This window comes from Schistocerca serialis, chromosome 3, assembly GCF_023864345.2.
Source record: "Schistocerca serialis cubense isolate TAMUIC-IGC-003099 chromosome 3, iqSchSeri2.2, whole genome shotgun sequence".
Classification (NCBI taxonomy): Eukaryota; Metazoa; Arthropoda; class Insecta; order Orthoptera; family Acrididae; genus Schistocerca; species Schistocerca serialis.
This window is the reverse complement of record NC_064640.1, coordinates 191,173,929-191,190,080: the sequence shown is the minus strand read 5'-3', so window position 1 is coordinate 191,190,080 and position 16,152 is coordinate 191,173,929. Positions and strand designations below refer to the sequence as shown.

Here is a 16,152-nt window from a genome sequence, read left to right as displayed (position 1 = left end):
ACTGACAGAACCACAGGCACATAGACACAGGCAACAGAGCATGCACAATGTCGGCACTAGTACAGTGTATATCCACCTTTCGCAGCAATGCAGGCTGCTATTCTCCCGTGGAGACGATCGTAGAGATGCTGGATGTAGTCCTGTGGAACGGCTTGCCATGCCATTTCCACCTGGCGCCTCAGTTGGACCAGCGTTCGTGCTGGACGTGCAGACCGCGTGAGACGACGCTTCATCCAGTCCCAAACATGCTCAATGGGGGACAGATCCGGGGATCTTGCTGGCCAGGGTACTTGACTTACACCTTCTAGAGCACGTTGGGTGGCACGGGATACATGCGGACGTGCATTGTCCTGTTGGAACAGCAAGTTCCCTTGCCGATCTAGGAATGGTAGAACGATGGGTTCGATGACGGTTTGGATGTACCGTGCACTATTCAGTGTCCCCTCGACGATCACCAGTGGTGTACGGCCAGTGTAGGAGATCGCTCCCCACACCATGAGGCCGGGTGTTGGCCCTAGGTGCCTCGGTCGTATGCAGTCCTGATTGTGGCGCTCACCTGCACGGCGCCAAACACGCATACGACCATCATTGGCACCAAGGCAGAAGCGACTCTCATCGCTGAAGACGACACGTCTCCATTCGTCCCTCCATTCACGCCTGTCGCGACACCACTGGAGGCGGGCTGCACGATGTTGGGGCGTGAGCGGAAGACGGCCTAACGGTGTGCGGGACCGTAGCCCAGCTTCATGGAGACGGTTGCGAATGGTCCTCGCCGATACCCCAGGAGCAACAGTGTCCCTAATTTGCTGGGAAGTGGCGGTGCGGTCCCCTACGGCACTGCGTAGGATCCTACGGTCTTGGCGTGCATCCGTGCGTCGCTGCGGTCCGGTCCCAGGTCGACGGGCACGTGCACCTTCCGCCGACCACTGGCGACAACATCGATGTACTGTGGAGACCTCACGCCCCACGTGTTGAGCAATTCGGCGGTACGTCCACCCGGCCTCCCGCATGCCCACTATACGCCCTCGCTCAAAGTCCGTCAACTGCACATACGGTTCACGTCCACGCTGTCGCGGCATGCTACCAGTGTTAAAGACTGCGATGGAGCTCCGTATGCCACGGCAAACTGGCTGACACTGACGGCGGCGGTGCACAAATGCTGCGCAGCTAGCGCCATTCGACGGCCAACACCGCGGTTCCTGGTGTGTCCGCTGTGCCGTGCGTGTGATCATTGCCTGTACAGCCCTCTCGCAGTGTCCGGAGCAAGTATGGTGGGTCTGACACACCGGTGTCAATGTGTTCTTTTTTCCAATTCCAGGAGTGTATAATTCTGGAGAGCAGAAAATTCCTTTCAGTATTTGACTACTACTAACACGTGCCATCTCACGCGTATTTCTTTGCGTGAACAAAACGTGACATTGCAATCCATATTTACATCAATACGTTATAGCAACTGCCGAAGCGTACATTCAGGGTGATGTAGTTATGGTTCTTTGGTGAAGTGTAAAAATGTACTATGGTTTCGGTTGACATAGTGTTCGAGTTGTGTCATGATGTTGGTTAAATCTGAATTAAAGAACATTCTACTCGTCAATGCCTTCCCCCTACTACCCTAAACACAACGAAAAGTGTGAGATCATCCACAATAGTGCTGAAAGGAACTCGTTAAACTTCGGTTACACGATAAATCAGTGTAATCTAAAAGCCGTAAGTTCAACTAAATACCTAGGTATTACAATTACGAACAACTTAAATATGAAAGAACACATAGAAAATGTTGTGGGGAAGGCTAACCAAAGGCTGCGTTTTATTGGCAGGACAATTACAAAATGTAACAGACCTACTAAGGAGACTGCCTACACTACGCTTGTCGTGTGGGATCCTTACCAGATAGGACTGACGGAGTACATCGAAAAAGTTCAAAGAAAGGTAGCATGTTTTGTATTATAGCGAAGTGTGGGAGAGAGTGTCACAGAAATGATAAAGGATTTGGGCTGGAAATCATTAAAAGAAAGGCGTTTTTCGTTGCAACGGAATCTTCTCGCGAAATTCCAATCACCAACTTTCTCCTCCGAATGCGAAAATATTTTGTTGACACCGACCTACATAGAGCGGAACGATCACCACGATAAAATAAAGGAGATCAGAGATCGTACGGAAAGATATAGGTGTTGATTCTTTCCGCGCGCTATACGAGATTGGAATACTAGAGAATTGTGAATTTGATTCGATGAACCCTCTTCCAGGCACTTAAATGTGATTTGCAGAGTATCCATGTAGATGTAGATGTAGAAAAGTATCCCAAGAGACCCCTCGCTGTGGGATCCTTGGAAACCGAATAATGTAATTTAATTTCGAACTTTAAACATGAATCTATAAAATTCTCCTCTGCATGTATGTTAATGTCACTCTCGTACATCAAAGTTCACATAAGTAATTACATTACCAACATAGGCAGATATGTTGCTTAAATTTGCACGTTACAAACTAATCAGTTGGATGAATTAGATTCACATATTTGAAATATAAACGTACGAGAGTTCATTCAGTAACGACTAAAAGAATTTATTTTTAATTTACTCACTTTTCTTCGAAGACGGCTGGTGAAATGTTATCGACTTTTTCTACATGGTGCACTCCAACACACATGGAACAATTCTCTGGTGGCCGGAACACTTTGGTCATGATGTCCGGTGCTTGGATGGTACACTGCAACAACAGGAATTCACCCTCTTTGTGAATCTGTGAATAATTCAAAATGTCAAAACAAATAATTGCAAATAAGCAAATTTATTTCATTGTTTAGTTACTCATTATGTCTAATGTGTGTATCATTCGGTTTTTGGTCACGTCAGGTTTCTCTATGCTCAATTTAAGTTGATGCGATCAGAGAGACGAAGTGAGTTTTACACACTGTTTTCTTAATTGGTTTCTTAGTCACAACAATTCTCAATATCTCACCCCCCATGTCACATACCTATCATCATAATATAACTGCAATGTTTTTATTGTGTTATTCAGTCCAAAGTATGGTTTGATGCAGGTTTCGAAGATACTCAATGCTGACAAGCTTCTTCATCTCGGAATAACTACTGCAACCTACATCCTTTTCATCCTGCTTACTGTATTCAGCTCCTCGTCTCCCTCTACAATTTTTACCCCCCCCCCCATCCTCCCCCACACTTCCCTCCCATTGTAAAATTGGACGGTCCCTTGATGTCTCAGAATGTGTCCCATCAAATCGTTCCCTTCGTTTAGTCAAGTTCTTCCAAAAATTTCTTTTCTTTTCAATTGTATTCAGCATCTACCCATCCAATCATCAGCATTTCAAAAGCTTCTATTCTCTTCTTGTCTGAACTACTTACCGTTCGAGTTTCACTTCCATACAAGGCTACACTCCATGCAAATATGTTCAAAAAAGACTTTCTAACACTTAAGTTATATTCGAAGTTAATAAAATTCTCTTCTTCAGAAATGTTTTTCTTGCCACTGCCAGGCTGCATTTTATATGCTATGTGCTTCGGTCGGTCAACGGCCTTGCCGCAGTGGTAACATCAGTTCCCGTCAGATCACTGAAGTTACGCGCTTGGATGGGTGACCATCCGGTCTGCCAAGCGCTGTTGGCAAGCGGGGTGCACTCAGCCCTTGTGAGGCAAACTGAGGAGCTACTTGACTGAGAAGTAGCGGCTCAGGTCTCGGAAACTGACATACGGCCGGGAGAGCGGTGTGCTGACCACATACCCCTCCATATCCGCATCCAGTGGCACCTGTGGGCTCAGGATGACACGGAGGCAAGTCAGTAACGTTGGGCCTTCCAAGGGCTGTTCGGACGGAATTTAGTCGGCCATCATCAGAAATTTTACTGCCCGACTATTACTTTTAGTTTCTCATTTCCTAATCTAATACCCTCACCATCTACTGATCGAATTCGACTACGTTCCATTACTCTTGTTTTGCTTTTTTGGGTGTTCATCTTACATCCTCCTTTCAGGACACTGTCAGTTTCGTTCAACTGCGCCGGCCGGAGTGGCCGAGCGGTTCGATGCGCTACAGTCAGGAACCGCGCGACCGCTACGGTCGAACGTTCGAATCCTGCCTCGCACATGGATGTGTGTGATGTCCTTAGGTTAGTTAGGTTTAAGTAGTTCTAAGTTCTAGGGGACTGATGACCTCAGAAGTTAAGTCCCATAGTGCTCAGAGCCAGTTTTTCGTTCAACTGCTCTTTCAAGTCCTTCGCCATCTCCCACAAAACTAAATTGTCATCGGCAAACGTCAAAGTTTTCATTTCTTCTCCCTAAACTTTAATTTCCTCTCCATATTTTTCTTTTTTTTCTTTAGTGCTTACTCAACGTACAGATTGAATGGCGTCGGGATAAGCTGCAACACTCTCATTCCCTTCTCAACCACCTCATCCTTTTCTTGACCCTCGACTCTTATAACTGCCGTCTGGTTTCTGTACAAGTTGTAAATAGCCTTTCTGTCCCTGTATTTTACCCATGCTACCTTCAGAATTTTAAAGAGTGTGTTCCAGTCGGCACTTCCAAAAGCTTTCTCAAAATCTACAAAAGTTATAAACGTAGATTTGCCTTTCCTTAACCTATCTTCTAAGATAAGTCGTAGGTTCAATATTGCTTCGCGTGTTCCTACATTTCTCCGTAATTCAAACTGATCTTCCCCGCGGGTGGCATCTACCGGATTTTCCATTCTTCGGTATACCAGATAGAATAGTTGTGTTGTACCTGGCTTCCCCTAGGACATTAGCAGTTCTGAGGGAATTTTATCTACTCCGAGGGCCTTATTTCGTCTTACGTCTTTCAGTGCTCTGTTGAATTCTTCTCACAAAATCATATCTCCATCTCGTCTTCATCTACATTCTCTTCTCTTTCAATGATGTTACCTTCAAGTACGTTTCGCTTGTATAGCCCTTCTATATTCTCCTTACACCGTTCATATTTTCCTTTTTGCTTAGTACTGGTTTTCCATCTTTGCTTTTGAAATTCACACAGCTGCTTCCCTTTTCTCCAAACCCCTTTTTAATTTTTCTGTACGGGGTACCCATCTTTACACTAGTTACGAGGGTTGGAACTTTAATAGTGGCTACTATTTGTTTACAGCTCGTACAAAATAGATACGTGTTTCAAAGTTTTACTGACCTTCAAAGTAGTCACCAGTATTGTGCATAGCCCGTTGCCAGCGATGTGGAAGTCGTAGGATACTCTTAACACTGACAGTTCGAACGACGCGGTCTATTGCCCGATGAATTTGTAGCAGTTCAAAAGCGAATGCCGTGAAGTGTTTCCTTCAGTTTAGAAATCGAGTTGAACTCACAATGGCTTAAGTCAGGGGAGTGCAGTTGGTGGTATAACACTTGGCAGCCCAATCAGTCAAACAAATCAGTAACAGCGTGCACTGTACATGCTTGAGCATTGTTCTGCGAAATGATGGTCAGGTCCTGCAGAAAGTGTGATCACTTCTGTCTCTAAGCTGGTAGTAGGCTGTGTCCCAAAAATGAACAGCATACAGACAGAAGTGTTGACGCTTTCTGCAGGATCTGACCATCATTTTGCAGGACAATGCTCAAGCACGTACAGTGCAAGCTGTTACTGATTTGTTTGACTGATGGGGCTGCTATACCACATACTGCACTCCCCTGACTGAAGCCCTCGTAAGTTCAACTCGATTTCTAAGCTGAAGGAAACACTTCACGGCATTCGCTTCAGAACTGCTACAAATTCGTTGGGCAATAGACCACGCTGCTCGAACTGTCAACAGAACTGGCACTGCTAAGAGTATCCTACGACTTCCACATTGCTGGCAACGTGTTATACACAATGCTGGTGACTACTATGAAGGTCAGTAAAACTTTGAAACACGTATCTGTTTTGTACGAGCTGTAAATAAATAGTTGCCACTATTAAAGTTTAGATTTAAGGTAGAACGTCCAGAAATTCAGCTGTGAAAAAGCTTATAACAGGTACAGGTGCATTGGAAACAGTAGTTCGACCAGTTCTCGAATATTATTTTTCATTGTGGCTCCTTTACCAAGACGGATTGAGTGAATAGTAAATAGGCACTAATCGTCACGGGCTTGTGTAGTCGGTATGCTAATATCACGGGTTATCTAGTCAGCATGAGCATATCACGGAAATGAACGGATTAGGAGACGGGAAAGGGGGGGCATTGGTACATTATGTTACATCCGCCGCACATCGCACGGTCACTTGTGAAGTATCGATGTGAAACAGTATTCATTGAGCCACTGTAAATCTGACGTATCTCGAAGATTAGATAATAGAGGGACTTTAAAAGTAATTGGAAAACAAAACGATAAACTAATTTTTAGTTTCAACGGACTAACAAGGTCAGTGATATCCTTACCAAAAGATTAATGAGCATTCAGGATTTACAGACTTGCTAACAGCAGAAGTGAGAGGATTTCAAAGTGGCAGTCAGATTACTTTGCTTATGAGAACATAATATACAGAACTGAAGTCAATAGGCGAGGATGGGAATAAATGCAGGACTAAACAAAATAATAACTGACTATTAAATTGCAAATAAAGTTTTTTTTTTCAAAATTGTGGTCTTGTTGTCATGAGCTCTTTGTTTTACTTCTAAAAGCAGTCACTTTTGCTGCGTGTCCCGTAAAATCAAAGCTGTAATGGTCGATTTATTCGGTCAATCTCGATGTTGCTGAGCCTGTTACGTATGTAGTGGTCACGTTCTATGATTTTTTTTAGGAAATCACACAACGTAAAATTTAAATGTAGTTAATACCTATTGAAAAAATACTCTTGGGTCTAGAAGCTGGAAATAGAGAAATAAAAAGGCTGAAGTGTGCAAGCTGCAGGAATGCGATGTAGATGCATTACAAAAATTTTTACCCCATTAAATTTAGGCCACAGTAAACTCTGTTATGGTTACCCATTTCAGAGTAGCAAAATTCCAGAATGGCTAGTTTTAAACTATTTAGGAACTTAAAATTCTCGTAATTAATTTAATAATTAACGAAATTTATTTGCTCTCTAGGGAGGTTAGGGTGGATCCGTTAGCGTGTCCTACGTATTTCAATTACGTGTAGACGACAGCCCTCTCATTGGCCCTCAGGAGCTATCTCTTCACGACGTTGGATACAAGAAGTCTCAAGCTGAAAAGTCATTGCAGATGTATAAGGCAGAAGTCCTGATCATGACACCTAATGTACAAGTGTGTGTGTGTGTATGCGCACATGTGCATCCGCGCGTGTACGAGCGCGCGTTCCCTCGTAGCCCCGGCAAAGCTCGCGTATCGTATGTATGACATTAAAATTATTGCCGACCGAATAGGGAATGTAGAAAGCGTGTGCCTGTGTGTTGGAAGGGGGTAGGCGCTCAGGGACCCAGTACGTACAAGAAAAGTAATAAACTGGTCAGGAACAAATTGGAGAAGAATACGTATTTACGACTGTAATAAAAAACGTGGGGAAAACATGAGATTGTCATAAAACAAAGGAACAAATTGGCTGTAGAAGTGGGTATTGCACAATGAACTATTTGCTAGACGTGAACCAAATTGTACGACGGAGCAACGAGTAGGACTTTGCACTTTGCTTAAGATATATAGATCTTGAGAAAGTTTGTCACTCCGTTTCAAGAAAACTTGTACTGACCACTCATAAGGAACAAGATATTGATACAAACTGTTTTCGTAAACTGAATAAATGCGTCAGTGTTACAGTTTCCAGAAATGCAACATGGTATAAAAAAAAGGGACTGCAAACTACCAAAGAGATTCTCAGCAGCCTCAGTTGCCTAAAAAGCGAAAGCGAAGGAAAAATGCGTGTTAATGGAACACATTTAACAATCTTCGATTACTGACCACGGTTTTCTGCTTATTTATAGTGCAGACGAAACATGAGCAACGAATGGAGGAGAGAAAGTTTGAATGTAGGCCTGAGAATAAATTCTGAAGAGATTAAACTAACGTAATAGCAAAATAATGAAATAGAAGAGCAATTTTGATAATTAAATGGAGTTTTCAAGGCTACTCTTGCAAAGTGTCTGAAACCAAAACTTTACCATCAGTGCACACAGCCAGTTTCGATTTATGACAGTGGAATACTTATTTATGACTGTAATGAAAACGAAACAGAAATGAAAGGACATAAGGCCAAGCGAATGGCTGGCATATGGACCAATGAAGTTCCCTGCATGATTCCAAGAGATAAGAAAAGCCCGCAGTGACGAGCTGGTGCAAGGTTGGTGGATGACATTAGGAAATAAGTAGGAGCGACGTAAATACACGGAGAACTCTAGAGGAGACTTTTGTCCGCAAATGGCTGGTGTTAGCAATGATCAGCATTTTGCGCAAAATGTTTTTCAGTACTTATTACTAATCTTAGCTGGAACTAAGTAGCTCACGCAACTAGTTCCCACCGATGTACGGCCGAAACTCGTTTAGCAGCGCTCATTAATCCGTGGTTCCGGTTCACCTAGATTATCCTTTTTAAAGTCAGCAACTATATGGTATTTAATATTTCGGAAGTAATAGCGACAACAATCAACGGCGACAATTATTAATTTAAATTCACTCGCCGCCATACGTGCATGGTGGCACATATCAATTAAAAAGTTAACATTGAGCTGTACAGTACTGTACTGGAAAATGACAACAAAGGGAAACAGCGTGGAGTGTTCATGGGCAGAAAGATAAAATAAATGCCGTGTGGCTAGGGCCTCCCGTCGGGTAGACCGTTCGCCTGGTGCAGGTCTTTCGAGTTGACGCCACTTCGGCGACATGCGCGTCGATGGTGATGAAATGATGATGATTAGGACAACACAACACCCAGTCCCGGAGCGGATAAAATCTCCGACCCAGCCGGGAATCGAACCCGGGCCCTTAGGATTAACAGTCCGTCGCGCTGACCACTTTTTTTAAATCTCATTTTGTTATATATTGTTCTTTGAATTTGTTCGTGGCGGACATCCGATGACACCCGTTCAGGTTGTTCGTTGATCCGTTCTCTCAGTTTTTTTTATTACAGAGGGTAGCTAAACCCTCTGACCGAACACGATGAGCTACGGTGTCGGCTACCACTCAGCTACCGGGGGCGGACGGCAGAAAGATAAAATGGATAGAAAGAATAAAGGAGAATTTTTGAAAAAAATTATCGCTGAATTATGTGTTGGAAATCTAACGGTGTCAGATTTGAAGTATAACCGGAAGGAAATTTAAGGCTTTTCTTTGAAAATGCTAATTTATGACGACGAAATTGTCGCCATTGATTCATCTGCAAACCATTACGACAGTGATGACTGATTACCTGATGAAGTTTCCGCTCATTATGAAGCCATTTATGATACATACAGCGGCAACAACGCAGTTGGGGTAAACATTTGGTTTTTTGGGACACTAGGAGGGAACAACTTCGGCCGACCTAAAGCTGGTGCAATGCCTGCATGGTCGTGTTCGACATCAACGAAACACAAATTTAGGTCAAAAGTTATTCATTATTTCAGTGTATAAAAATCGCTGTCTTTTTTTCGTCATCTCCTCAATTTATGTGAAAGTAATGTAGAATTTGTGCGTTTACGTGAAAATAAAGTTTACGTATGTGTTTGTGATTAGAATTTTTTTCTGAGTTTCTGGATATTTGGAGTTTCAGTAATCCAGGTGACCTACGGATCCATCTAGTCCGGATAAAGGGGGTTCCACTATAGAGCCCGTTGGTACATCGCAGAGGAAGCCTCGAAAGGGATCGCGTAAGACGCCTTTGCTGGCAGCGGTGACGACTTGCTGTTAAAGTTATTAAATTTATTGGCATTGAGAAGGAGAGAGGAATGCCAGTACCGTCTGAAAAGCGACATAACGTGCAAGTCAGATGTTAAAATTTGAGTAAATCGACAGTGTGCTACTTACAGCAGGAGGAAATGACCCTGAACGTAGTGGAGGACTCAAGTATCTAGAAGCAAAGGGCATACGATGAATACCCCAGTGACGACACGGATAAATCTTCTGTTAGGGAGCAATTTCTGTGACATTAATAACAATACAAAGAAATGCCGATCTTGCGAAACTTCACAGATTTTGTTGCGCCTAACTGGACTTCAAAACAGCAAGGGAACTTTGTGATACATTACTCTGTCTGTGAGATTTGGTTTTTAAAGGTGCCACAATAAACGAGTCGTCACGTGTACGAACGAGACAACATAATATAAAAGAAAAACACACTGAATTAAATATTTGAGAGAAATCAATTAAAACAGCCAGTGGGTTATGAAGACGAAACGTAGATTCACACGCATTATACTGCGGATAAATGTGCGATTAGCGTGCAAGGAGAATAGTCAAACAAAAGTGCGGATCAGTGTTTAATTTGTGTGATATGCAGCCACTGGCATGTGGACATATAACGTGCTGGAATGCCCTGTCACTGGAATGTGCGCTATTACTACCCACACTCACAGGTGTAAACACGATCTTACTGCCAGGCTACACCTTCGGTTCACTTTGCCGCGTAATGCATATTTACGCTATCAATATTATTCTATATGTAAACAAATTCCTGCCGATCGTGATTTTACCTAATTTGGGAAGTCATTCGAGAAAGTTCTCTGTAATTGTGACCACAGCTGCCGATTCTTTCGGTGGTTTTACAGCCACAGCCCTAAATCACGGAAGATGATTCGAACGAGAGAGGAAATGAGGAGTCCTGATGGAGAGCGTGAGTGGGCAGAAAATGATAATTAGTCGGTTAGGTGGCAGCTGCGGGGTGCGGGACAAAGGACCGCGCCTGTCCGCGGCGCGGAATTGCGTGAAATTGGATGCGCTCTCCCCAGATGCGTCTCGCCGCAACCGAGCCTGTCTCAGCCTCCTATTGAATCCAGCCGGCCGCGAGTAACATCGACAGCTGTTTCTGATTACCCCTGCACCGGCTCTTTCCCGTATGCAGCTGTGCTAACCTCAACTACCTATATCACGTCGTCTCGGAAGGCAAACTATATTTGTCGGGCCTTTCGTGTTACTTACATTTATGACCTTAAAGTATATTCTTTCGCTGAAACACAGAGTTTATCAGAAGTAATTTTAAAAACTTTCACTATAACAAATTAAAAATCTGTATACACTATCTGATCAGAAGTATTCAGAATCCCGTATGTAATGTGGAACTGAACACTCACGAGTGGCAGACCCGCCAATGTAAAAAGAGACAGGGAGTATTGTGTTGACGGTAGAGTAGCAGTAATAGCAGAATGGCTCAATAAGGAGATATAGTGACTTTGAACGTTGGAAGTCATCTGAGTTATAAATCCATCAATAACATTCCAACTGTTCTAAAGGTGCCCAAGTCTACAGTTGATTGTGTGACTGTCAAGTGGAAAGCGAAAGAATAACCACAACTAAACCGAGACCAACAGATCTCATGTACTGATGGACAAGAATCGTCGAGCATTATGTGGGGTGTCTGTAAAAAAAAAAACAAAAAAAAAAAAAAAAAAAAAAAAAAAAAAAAAAAACACGCAATCAGCGTAAGAAATCACTCGAGAATCCCAAAGTGCTATGAGTAGTCCAGTTAGCACAACGACTGTGCGCCGCGCGGTGGAAAAAAAAAGTTACAACGGTTGTGCAGCTCCTCGTAACCCACACATTTCTGTGGCCAGTGCTAAGCGACGCTCGAAATGGAGCGAAGAGCGACGCCACTGGGATGTGAATTACTCGAGATGACTGATTTGGAGTGGTAAATTATGCTGTACCCTGTGACAGTCCGATGGAAGGTTTTGGGTTGCGCGAATACGTGAAGAAAGTTACCTACCATCATGTGTAGTGCCAATAGTGAAGTACGGTGGAGGTGATGTTACGGTATGAGTGTGGTTTTCAGAGTTGGGGTGAGGTCCTCATACTGCGCCTAAGGAAACGGTAAATGCGGAAGGACAAGAATTCATTTTATAACAGTGTGTACCGCTTACAGTAGATGAAGATTTCGGGAACGTGGATTGTATTAGAATCACAATGCACCGTGTCATAACGTACCGTCTATGAAGCATTGGGAACAATCTTGGCAACATGTGGGCGGGTATAGTGAGCGTGCGCACATGTTGCTAAGGTTGTTTCGAGTACGCTGCAGAATTTCCTCTGGGAATCCCTTATATATCATCCATACTGTACCGATTTCCCGATGCAATTTACATATTTTTGGATCCTTGAAGAAAGACGTTAGCGGCCGTGGATTTGCTCCGTAGGAAGAAATGTACGCCTGAGTACAAACATCATTCCATAGGCAACTGAAATCATTTTTCCATGAAGGCACTGATCACCTTCTCTCTCAACAGCATAAATATATATTATTAACAGTTACAGCGATTCCTTTTGAAATATTAAACAGTCTACTTACTTTTTTCTACATTCATGCTCATAAACTAAGGATAATGCTGATACATGGTGAAACAACGCTCTGGTGTGCGGTTTGCGGGTTTAAATGACCTCAGGGTATGACTATGCGGAACATTTGACCTGCGGTCGTCGCACGGTGGCGCTGGCAGCAGTCCACATACGCAGAGGTGTGTGCATGTCAGAGTACCGTGCAGCGAGTAAGTGTGCAGACGTTTCCAGACGTGCTAATGGTGACTGTGTGTTGAAAATGGCTTAAAGAACACACATTGATGACGTAGAATACTAGGGCTACTGGAGGCTGGTCAAACTTAGCTGGTCGTAGCAGAGCCCTCCGTGTGCCACAAAGTGTGATCTCAAGATTATGGCAACGATTCCAGCAGACAGAAAACGTGTCCAGGCTCTAAAGTACGGGACGTCTACAGTGTGCAACAACGCAAAAAGACCGATATCTTACCATCAGTGCCCACAGACGGCCTCGAAGTACTGCAGGTAGCCTTGCTCGGTACCTTACCGCAGCCACTGGAACAGGTGTTTCCAGACACACAGTCTACAGACGACTGAACAGACACGGTTTATTCGCCTAGAAACCTGCAAGGTGCATTCCACTGACCCCTGGTCACAGGAGAGCCTACCGAGCGAGGTGGCGCAGTGGTTAGCACACTGGACTCGCATTCGGGAGGACGACGGTTCAATCCCGTCTCCGGCCATCCTGATTTAGGTTTTCCGTGATTTCCCTAAATCGTTTCAGGCAAATGCCGGGATGGTTCCTTTGAAAGGGCACGGCCGATTTCCTTCCCAATCCTTCCCTAACCCGAGCTTGCGCTCCGTCTCTAATGACCTCGTTGTCGACGGGACGTTAAACACTAACCACCACTAACCACCACAGGAGAGCCTGTAAAGCCTAGTGTCAAGAACATAGTACATGGTCGTTGGAACAGTGGTCCCAGATTATGTTCATGGACGAGTCCAGGTATAGTCTGGACAGTGATTCTCGCCGGTTTTTCATCTGGCGTGAACCAGGAACCAGAGACAAGCCCCTTAATGTCCTTGAAAGTGACCTATATTGAGGTCGTGTTTTGATGGTGTGGGGTGGGATTATGATTGGTGCACGTACACCCCTGCGTGTCTTGGACAGAGAAACTGTAACAGGTCAGGTGTATCGGGACGTCTTTTGCACCAGTATGTCCGCCTTTTCAGGGGTGCTGTGCGTCCCACCTTCCTCGTGATGGATGATAACGCATGGTCCCACCAAGCTGCCATCGTGGAGGAATACCTTGAAACAGAAGATATCAGTCGAATAGAGTGGCCTGCCTGTTCTCCAGACCTAAACCTCATCGCGCACGTCTGGGATGCTCTCAGTCGACGTATCGCTGCAAGTCTTCATACCCCTAGAACACTTCAGGAGCTGCGACAGGCACTGGTGCGAGAATGGGAGGCTATACCCCGGCAGATGCTCCACCACCTGATCCAGAGTATGCCAAACCGTTGTGCGGCCTGTGTACGTGTGCACGGTGATCATATCCCATATTGATGTCTGGGTACATGCGCAGGAAACAGTGGCGTTTTGTAGCACATGTGTTTCGGGACGGTTTTCTCAACTGATCACCAATACCGTGGACTTACAGATCTGTGTCGTGTGTGTTCCCTGTGTGCCTATGCTATTAGCGCCAGTTTTGTGTAGTGCCACGTTGTGTACATCTGTCTCGATTTCATTTGATGGCCTCTTATATTAACACACTGGGGTGAGAAAAGTCATTGTATAGCGATATACAGGTTGCGGTACTATGGCTTACACAAGGTATAAAAGAACAGCTCATCATCGGAGCTGTCATTTGCCCTCAGGTGACTGATGTGAAAAGGTTTCCGACGTGTTATGACCGCACGATTGGAATTAACAGTTTTTGAACGCAGAATGGTAGTTGGGGGTAGACGCATAGGACATTTCATTTCGGAAATCGTTAGGGAATTCAGTATTCCGAGATCCACTGTGTCGAGAGTGTGCCGAGGGTATCACATTTCAGGCACTACCTCATACCACATACGTATCCGTTAGGGCAGTGCGGCGAAATGTGGCGTTAATGGGCTATGGCAGTAGACAACCGACGCAAGTGCCTTTGCTAACAGCACGACATAACCTGCAGCACCTGCCCTGGCCTCTTGACCAAATTGTTGGACCCTAGACGACTGGAAAACCGTGGCTTGATGAGATGAGTCCCGATTTCAGTTGGTAAGAGCTGATGGCAGGATCCTAATGTGGCGCAGACCACAAGTAGGCATGGAATCAAGTCGTCAGCAAGGCACTGTGCAAGCTGGTGGTGGCTCCATAATGGTGCGGCTGTGTTTACATGGAATGGATTGGGGTCCTTTGGTCAAACTGAAGCGATCATTGACTCGAAATGTTAATGTTTGGCCACTTGGAGGCCATCTGCAACCATTCATGGACTTCATGTTTCTAAACAATGATGCGCCTTGTAACCGGGCCACAACTGTTCACGATTGTTTTGAAGAACAGTCTGGACAATTCGAGCGAAAGATTTGACCACCCAGATCGGCCGACATGAATCCCATCGAACATTTATAGGATATAATCGGGAGGCCAATTCGTGCAGCCCGCATCTCGTGGTCGTGCGGTAGCGTTCTCGCTTCCCACGCCCGGGTTCCCGGGTTCGATTCCCGGCGGGGTCAGGGATTTTCTCTGCCTCGTGATGGCTGGGTGTTGTGTGCTGTCCTTAGGTTAGTTAGGTTTAAGTAATTCTAAGTTCTAGGGGACTGATGACGATAGCTGTTAAGTCCCATAGTGCTCAGAGCCATTTGAACCATTTTGAACCAATTCGTGCACAAAATCCTGCACCGGCAACTATTTTGCAGTTATGCACGGCTGTAGAGGCAGCATGGCTCAGTATTTCTGCAGGGGACGTCCAACGACTTGTTGATTCCATGCCACGTCGAGCTGATGCACTAACCGGAAAAAAATGGTTCAAATAGCTCTGAGCACTATGTGACTTAACATCTGTGGTCATCAGTCCCGTAGAACTTAGAACTACTTAAACCTAACTAACCTAAGGACATCACACACATCCATGCCCGAGGCAGGATTCGAACCTGCGACCGTAGCAGTCGCGCGGTTCCGGACTGAGCGCCTAGAACCGCGAGACCACCGCGGCCGGCTACCGGAAAAAAGGAGGTCTGACACGCTGTTAGGAGGTATCCCATGACTTTCATCACCTCAGTGTATGTGGTACACAGGTCCAATTCCTTCCACTACTTGCATGACACAGGAACAAACATAGTACATACAGTTTGCGTGTAAAGGAAAAGTATTGCAGCGAGGTGTGGTTCTTGCAGTGTGGCGTAGTGGCTAGCGGCTCCACCTGGCGTGCTGCGGCTCCCCAGTTACAAACCTGCCATGAGAAATAAAGTATTTATTATTTGTGGACAGTGCTTAAAAAATATTATGGCCGTAGTCTTTGTCTATTCTGGAATATTTATTGTTTGTATAAACAGCTGCACTCTCTGTCCAGGAGTTCAGATCTGTTCTGGCTGTAAGTTAGTGCCAGTTATAAACTTGTTTTGAGTGCTAAGTGTTGAACTACTTTGACACCCCTGTCGTTAGATTTCGAAATGATTGTGGTTTAGATGACAGAGTACAAAGAGGGGCGACTGAATGTAGCACAATAGACACTATGATCATTTTAAGTGGGCAAGAAGGAAAAGACGTATTTATGTTTACCACATGCCATAGAGTTGGGGAAAATTAACCACTAAATTAAATGGGCATGAAGG

General features: G+C 44.7%; 1 protein-coding gene across 1 annotated transcript in view; it reads right to left on the bottom strand.

The window, feature by feature from the left end:
• LOC126470740 (uncharacterized) overlaps positions 1 to 16,152 on the bottom strand; it is a 549,460-nt gene that overhangs the window by 285,182 nt on the left and 248,126 nt on the right. Inside the window, exon 2 of the mRNA XM_050098745.1 lies at positions 2,585 to 2,709. Coding sequence (XP_049954702.1) covers positions 2,585 to 2,709 — 125 coding nt within the window. The remainder of the gene's footprint in view (positions 1 to 2,584; positions 2,710 to 16,152) is intronic.